At 34.6% G+C, this 8,374-nt stretch overlaps 1 protein-coding gene across 4 annotated transcripts in view; it reads left to right on the forward strand.

The window, feature by feature from the left end:
* TRPV3 (transient receptor potential cation channel subfamily V member 3) overlaps window positions 1–7,070 on the forward strand; it is a 48,346-nt gene extending 41,276 nt beyond the window's left edge. For 3 of the 4 annotated variants that reach the window (XM_065572929.1, XM_065572930.1, XM_024105925.3), the window contains 5 exons: window positions 37–103; window positions 549–820; window positions 2,480–2,592; window positions 3,291–3,361; window positions 4,481–7,070. In XM_065572929.1, the coding sequence (XP_065429001.1) occupies window positions 37–103; window positions 549–820; window positions 2,480–2,592; window positions 3,291–3,361; window positions 4,481–4,575 (618 nt within the window). In that variant the 3' untranslated portion in view covers window positions 4,576–7,070. The remainder of the gene's footprint in view (window positions 1–36; window positions 104–548; window positions 821–2,479; window positions 2,593–3,290; window positions 3,362–4,480) is intronic. The other variant, XR_010593783.1, reaches the window with a different exon arrangement.
* Window positions 7,071–8,374: the final 1,304 nt, after the last annotated feature.

The following is an 8,374-nucleotide window of genomic DNA, read 5'->3' on the forward strand; positions in this document are numbered from 1 at the left end:
TGAAATTGTATTAATCATAAACATTTTAACTTTTAGGTGATCTTACAGGATGTGATAAAATTTTTAGTTGTATACATCGTGTTTTTGCTGGGATTTGGCGTAGGTAAGTATAATTTATTGACTATTACTGGAGAAAAGCATTGATATTTTGTGAGTAAAAGTTTTTTGCACTATTATGAATAAGAACAAAATTGTGACGGTCAGAACATTACTTCTTTCAAGTTGATGTCTTTCAAGCTAGTTGTGGTTATTAAAAAATCCATAACAATTTTTGTAAGAGTGTTTAAATCTAGTGTTCTGGCTAAATACATATAAATATAATTACATTTTGTCTAGCTAAACTGCCCATGAGTTTCAACTGTATATGGGATTCTTAACTTCCTTTGCGAAACTGTCATTTTCTGTTGCTGCGTGTTGCCGGACAGTTGCTGCATTTGTGTCTCTCTATAGTTTATATTGCACTTTATTATTCTTTGGTATAAAAGATGTTATATAAATGTAAAATATTATGATAACTAAAATGGATTTTTCATTTGCTTCTTATTTAGCTCTTGCTGCATTGATTGAGACGTGCCCCAATGACAGTAAATGTCATTCACACAGCAGTTTGGGTGCCGTTCTGATGGAGCTTTTTAAACTTACCATAGGACTGGGAGATCTGGAGATCCAACAGAATTCAAAATATCCTGTGCTGTTTCTTCTTCTTCTCATAACTTATGTATTGTTGACTTTTGTTCTCCTTCTGAACATGCTGATTGCATTAATGGGAGAAACAGTGGAAAATATTTCTAAAGAGAGTGAACACATTTGGAGACTCCAGGTTTGTTTGCAATATTAAACCATAGACCAGGGGTAATCAACTATTTTTTGTCAAGGTCCAAGTTTTTCTGTCAAGGTATAGTTAAGGGCCAGGCTCCAAAGAAAATAATACAATAATAATAATTATGATAATAATAAAAAAATATTTTCTGATCCATTCAAAAGTGTCTGAAGCTCTGGTCCACCTATTGACTACCCCTGCCATAGACCTTAATACTCTTTGGCTTGGTCAAGACCCAGACACTTTTACAAAGTTTCACTCTGAAATCAGAAAATATCAGATCATGATGATGATATTTAAGATATTTGACAGGAACCTCACCAGCCACAGTTTTGTTCTTACTTATAGATGCTCTAAGCCAAATTCACTTCTGAGCTATACCAGTGTAAACTTGGAGTACCACCACTAAAGTCAATCACTTAGGGTACGTCCACACTACCCCCTGGATCAGCGGGTAGCGATCAATCCCCGAACGCGCTCCCCGTCGACTCTGGAACTCCACCAGGGCGAGAGGCGGCAGCTGAGTCGATGGGAGAGCCGCGGCCATCGATCCCACGCTGTGAGGATGGGAGGTAAGTCGATCTAAGATACGTCGACTTCAGCTACCCTATTCTCGTAGCTGAAGTTGAGTATCTTAGATCGATTCCCCTCCCCTCCCGCCCCGCAGTGTAGACCAGGCCTTAGAAACCACAGTGATAGATACTATATGGACAAGTTGGACAAAAATCATTAGAGAACTCAACATTTACACTAGTGTAACTGTGTGAAGTATTTGATCTTGTAATTTGGCATAAGCATCTATAAACAAAAGTTTAATAATATTTTTATGGTTCAGATTTTAATGCCATACACTCTCATTCAACTCATGATTTTCACTCTTGATGTGCCAGCCATGTTAGGCTGAGAGAGTAATGAGAGACCCTCACATTGGTAGACCGGTAATGTCTCCTCTCACCTTTATTTTAGGACCTACAAAATATATAGATTTACTTTGATTTCATATATACTACATTAGCTTAAACTCTAATTCAGAGCCACCCATATAATTTTCAGAGTCCCAAGTTACCGAAAGGGAGAAAGACAGGACTTGAGTTGTTTCTCCCCCAGTCCCACTGTTGGGAGGGTTGAAAGGGTCTAGTAGTAAGTTGCTTCCTCTCTTTCTGGTCCTGGAGATAGAACCAACCTAAGAGTTGCAAAATTCATACTGCAGGGATGGGGGTGTGCATGTTCTTCAGTGTCCTATGTAGACTGTCTGGATCCTACCTACATCACTCCCTGATAGGGAGGCGCTGCTGTGCCAGATAGTTGCATGAGGATTTTAAAATCTAGTACAGGTTCCAGACCAGGGGTTTCTGACTCCCATTTTGGTGTAGCTCCCTGAGCTGAGGGTAACTGGGGAAATTCTAGACTTCCTGCTTGTACCTACCAATGGTACGTGAACACCATTTGTACTCTGTATTAAATGATATTTACTACTGTTGGTGTCCGTGTTCACTATAAAATTTGTTGGTGGATGCACAATATATAATAATGGAACATACTCTGAAAATTAAAATAATTTTAAAACGTTGTGAAATATGTAATATGAAGCAGAAAATATTAATTTTGAATGTGGTTAAGAACATTTCTATACTATTACTAACTATTTATTATTACCAGAGAGCCAGGACCATTTTGGAATTTGAAAAAATGTTACCAAAATATCTGAAGAAAAAATTCCAGTTGGGAGAACTGTGTAAAGTGGCTGAAAATGACACTAGAGTATGTTTAAGGTAATACTACACTCAAGCACTGTTTGATGAGTCTGCTCCGAATGCACCATCAGGGTTGTTTGTTCATAACAGCCACTGTAAAATATTTTTCATTTAAATCTATAAAATCATATTTCTGCTTCTTTTGTGGGGATTTTTGTAAGCAGAATCAAAATTGGTAACTGTGTGCAAAAATCCAGTTTGGGATATTCTACAGTGAACAGTTGCTAGTAAGAGATATATAGTTTTAAAAATACAATATTCATCTTTTTGTAGGCAAAAAGGGGAATTTCCTCATGTACATACTTGATTTTAATACATGCTTACTAAATCTCTATTTGCTGTGAATGTTAATTTGTTGTAATCTCTTATAAATGTTCATTTAAAACTAATTATATTTACAATGGATTATTCTTTAACATGATTAACATACTGCAAAATAGTACCAGAATATTTTATTAGACATATTCACATCTGAAATGTTCCAAATGTATGCTTGCAATGAATGAAAATATGAAGTAGCTCAATGAGCAAACAGTCTCAGCTAAATACAATGCATAATGCTGCAAAATACATAGATACTTTCCATACTGGTAAAATGTGTATTGATGATGTACCATGACAATTCCAAGAAATAATTAAGAAACAAAAGAGGAAGTGTAGCTATGAAACTGGAGATAATTCATGCTAATAACACAATTTATGTACAATATAAACAGGATTAATGAAGTGAAATGGACTGAATGGAAAACACATGTTTCATTTATTAATGAAGATCCAGGGCCAACAGGTACTGTTAACTTAAAAATATCTTTAGATTAATATACTAATGTATTAAAGCTTTTTTTGTTCTTTTTAGGGGTTAAATATATATTTGACATCTTTAAACTTGAATGTTGCTAAAATCTAAATTCTAACAATATTAAGATGAGAAATATATACCAGATAAATAAACATGAATTTAGTAAACAAGTTGTATTGACATCAATATTTTGGGCAGGTGAATTTCAAAGGAAAATAAAAAGTTCCACCAAGCCTGGTTCCCTGTTCCTCACAGATTTATGGAAAGCCTGCCTTCTTTCAAATTTAAGTTGACTTAAAAGCTATTAAGTAGGAAACTTAATATGCTCCCAATTCAGCTTTATAAATGGAAATTTAGACCCCGATCCTGCAATTTGTTTTGTGCAGGCTCCACGTGGGTTCAGGGATCCACCTGTTCACAACAAGTTGCAGGATTAAGGTCATAAATATGTAGGTATTCAAAGGTATTCAGGTGCCTAAAAATGTAGATAGGTACCTAGTAGGATTTACAAAAAAACCCTAATAAGTAAGTTAGGTACCTTACTCCTGTTGAAATTAATTTAATTGCCTAAAATACCTTTGACAATCTTGCTCTAGGCGTCTTGCAAAGATTTGATTAGCAGGAGAAGTGTATGTTACAAAGGAAAAAACAGGCTATTTTAAATAACCTGCTATGTACTCTGCAGCCACTTTAAATACATTTTCATAGGAGGTTAGAACATTTTGCAACAGGTAAAGACCAACAGCAAATGCAGTATGCCAGATTAGCCTGAAATTTTAGTATGGAAATTCCTAGATTCGGTACTATTGGCTAACCTTCTAGCCAATTGGCCCCAGTCTTTGCTATGTGAGTACATGAAGGTTAGAAATATATATAATTACTCGGTGGGGAAAAATTCTCAATAATAGCCAAAGGGACAGGAATAAAACAGTTTCATACAAGTTATGGTACTAATCTACAATTTATAGATTAAATAAATGCATGTGTTTTTAACATATAAAATATTCCATTTTAAAAGGTAAAAAGAATATATGCAAAATTAAATTATTGCAAAAATAATGTAAATACAAAGTTTTTAAAATATGATTATTTTATGTTATTTTGTAGGTTACAACAGAATTCAAGATACGTCAAGAAGTAATAGCAAAAACACCCTGGATACATTTGATGAAATGGACTATTTGCTAGAAACCACTGTTTAGTTACATGGTACTTGATATTTGTTTGTTTAAGAAGGTTAAGAAAATGAACAGTGGATACTGAAATCCTACATTTATATACTGGACAGTTGCAAACAGTCAGGGAACAAACTTTCTTTGATGATCCAATGACTTCAACCCACATATCAAGAGAGAAAAGCCAAAGGAAAAGGGACTATTGCATTTATCTCTGTTTGAGAATCGTAGAACTGGAAGGTTTCAGCCGTGTTAGCCTGTATCTGCAAAAAGAACAGGAGTACTTGTGGGACCTTAGAGACTAACAAATTTATTTCAGCATACGCTTTCGTGGGCTACAGCCCACTTCATCTGATGCATAGAATGGAACACACTGAAAGAAGATATTTATATATACAGAGAACATGAAAAGGTGGGAGTAGCCATGTCAACTGTAAGAGGCCAATCAATTGAGATGAGCTATCATCAGCAGGAGAAAACATTTTTTTAAAGTGATAATCGAGATGACCCATAGAAGGTGTGAGGATAACTTAACATGGGGAAATAGATTCAATGAGTGTAATGACCCAACCATTCCCAGTCTCTGTTTAAACCTAAGTTCATTGTATCTAATTTGCATATTAATTCAAGTTCAGCAGTCTGGAAGGGACCTTGAGAGGTCATCTAGTCCAGTCCCCTGCACTCAAGGCAGGACTAAGCATTATACTGAGCCTTTTGAACAAAATCCCTGGTGTCAAAGTTTGTGTGATGGTGTTTAAACAGAGTTCTTTACTTTCTATTGGTTAAACAAATCAAACAAATGTAATATACAATATTTTTTTCCTTTTGGAGAAATTATTCCAATCTCTTTGATGTCCATTACTGTATTTTCTATACTGATCTCTCTAATGCATGAGAAATCATTTTGTGTACTGAGAATAGTTAAGTTCTGAAAATATGAAAAAAAGACATTTCAGCTTTGAAGTAGAACCACAATATGAAGTATGTAATTTTGAAAGTTCTGGATATAGTGGTGTTTTCATTTTGGCTACCAGTGTTATTTATCATGGACCCCATTCTACAGTGTGGTGAGCCTTCTGTGAAAAGATGAACTCCTTCAACTTTCACTGACCTATCATGATCTGTTTTCTGGTCTATAATGCTCGGGGTAATTTTATATGTCTAGTTCTTTTTCCTCATTTGTATGTATACATTCCCTTTCATAAGAGCAATAGATCACTAAAATTAATTAATTTAAGAGGGATCATTGTTTGGGTTGATTTAAATCACTGGGTCTTTGGCCTTTTGCTATTACCACTTGAAAATCCACTTCTTGTCATGTTTTACTGCTTAAACAGAATACTTGTTACCTATTGAGTGTTGTTCTTGGGTTTAAATTAATGCCCAATCCCTGCTACTTTGGGGAGATTAGCAGTAAATATTTATCTATGAAGAAATTATTTTTAAAAAAATCAGTTGAATGCATTGTAATTGTGAACCATTAAGCTTTTCTGAATTCAAAGTACTGTATGTTGCACTTTCTGTAGCACTTTTTATTTGATCAGTCCTCAAGACATGTAACTTTGAATTGTTTTTATTTTATTTTATGTACGTGTATATAAAAATAAATATTTTTGCTCTATGTATGTTCAATATAATGTATTCCTGTAGAATGTGCCTTAGTCTTCATGGATTCTGATCTAATTTTTTCATTGTTAATTTCTATTTTGAGGAGACTATTCAGAAAAGATATAGCCAAGTCTGTGTTTGTGTGGTAGAAAGAGATGCATTAGATCCTTACAATTGCATCAGTTATCTCCACAGTGGGTCAGCTGATCCCCAAGACTAATGTTTTAATGCAAAAGGACATAAAGAAACTACACAGCAGGGAGCAGGGTGCAGAGCTAGTTGGGATGGTAAATGTGGTTGTCATTAATTGGCTTTCTATAGATCCTGTATCCTCGGTCTCTTACTATGCACAGCCCCTGTAGAGATGTCAAGCAGAACTGAAACAGACTCCACAAAGTTGAAATCTTAGAAAACAAAGCTTACTTTTATTGGAGGAGATTCATGGGTGGTGTCAATGTGATGACTGAACCCTTTTTTGGCCTAGTAGCACATGTGAGTAAGAAATCAGAGTCTTATGGGAATATTTCTTCAGTGCTAATAGCTTTTTTTGGAAATTGTCAGCCAAGAATATTGCAGTAGGGCCACATGTTTGCTTTTTGGTTAATTCACCTATGCCTGTCAGTTACCTGGGAAAACACTCCTCTTCATATATAGAACTGAGAAGACACAGCACATACACGGAACTTTACTCTGGTCATCTTGTCAACTTCTAGTAGTTTTCCAATCAGGATACACTTATGCTATCGTGGCCAAAGGGCCTAGCTAGACCACACAGTACCAGATGGTTTCTGTGCAGTAGGATTGCAAGGACCTTGACCATAATGAATAATAGGTAGAGAAAGCCAAATTCTATACTTTTGATATACAGTAATATTTATTTAAAAATCAAGAAATAAAGCAGATAATTTAATAAACATGTATTTTTCTCCTGTATTTATTATTGCCTTAACACTGCAATTGAAACACAAAGCAAGGATAAAGAATATTGGTTGGGAGTGAGGGAGAAGAAATACATCACTTCTAAAAGGAAAAGGAAGGTGCAATAATTTTCTGGCCCATTAAATACTTGCTTTTGGCTATCTAAATAATGACATGGGTTGTAGCTGCTGAGGCATATGGGTATTGTATAATAGACTTACCACATAAGTTAATGTTAATTTATGAGGGATTAAATCTAGTGAGAAATACAATATATTTTAAATTAAAACATTCTAAATCATCAATCTTTCTATTTACTGTATTATAGCAAGCACTCAGAACAGAAAAAAATGATTATATGCATCCCTCAAACTCACCAACTCTCACTTTTTTCAGTAGTCCCTTTCCTTTTTTAATTCAGCACCAGTAAGGTATGGAAGAGAAGGTATAAAACACCCATCTATAATTTTTTTTTTCAATTCAAACAGTGGTTGGAGTTGTAAAGATTTAGGAAAATATTTTTGGTTAGCAAGTTATCAAGCCTAGAATAACATAAAAATCTATAGAAAATTTAAATATGAGAATACTGAACAGCAACCAGATTTTCCTGTGCAATCACATTTGCATCTTATTGTTATCACTAATATTTTTCTGATACTGATTTTTGAGGAAGATTGCTAATATCAGAACCCTTTGCTTTTTCATTGTAATTAACACAACCTTCAACTTGTTACTGCAGAGGGCTTTTAAAAAATAATGCACATGGTTTTTAATGCTTTCTCAGCCTGACTGATGGCAATATGACAAAATAAATATTTAGAGAGTTAATTCATATCCCCCATTCTTTCTGTCTCTGTGATACTCAGGCTTGGTTCCTACAAATACAGAATCACTAAATTACAGTTTCAGCAGCCTGGTAAGCGCCACATGAAATCCTTTTAATGTTCTTTTTCATATATCCGAGATAGAATTTACGACTCCTCCTTCATCAAAAAACTTATGTCAATGAATTCACAACCTGGAAATGGTTTTTGCAGTGAAATGAAAAACTCTCTCTAAACATGACTCATATTTTTCAATTGGCTCCCGTGGAAGTTAGTTGCTGATGCTTTCACTGATCTTATTAACGAAAGATTTTACAACACGTTTCTAATACATTTGTGAGGTTAATTATGTATCCAGATTGGATGTGGCAATTCTATAACATGTGGGCCTGTTCTTGCATTCTATATCTCTATCTATCTATCTATCTATCTATCTATCTTCATTTTGAAATAACAGGAGTTCTGGGATGCAAGAA

This window comes from Chrysemys picta, chromosome 19 (genome assembly GCF_011386835.1).
Source record: "Chrysemys picta bellii isolate R12L10 chromosome 19, ASM1138683v2, whole genome shotgun sequence".
NCBI lineage: Eukaryota > Metazoa > Chordata > Testudines > Emydidae > Chrysemys > Chrysemys picta.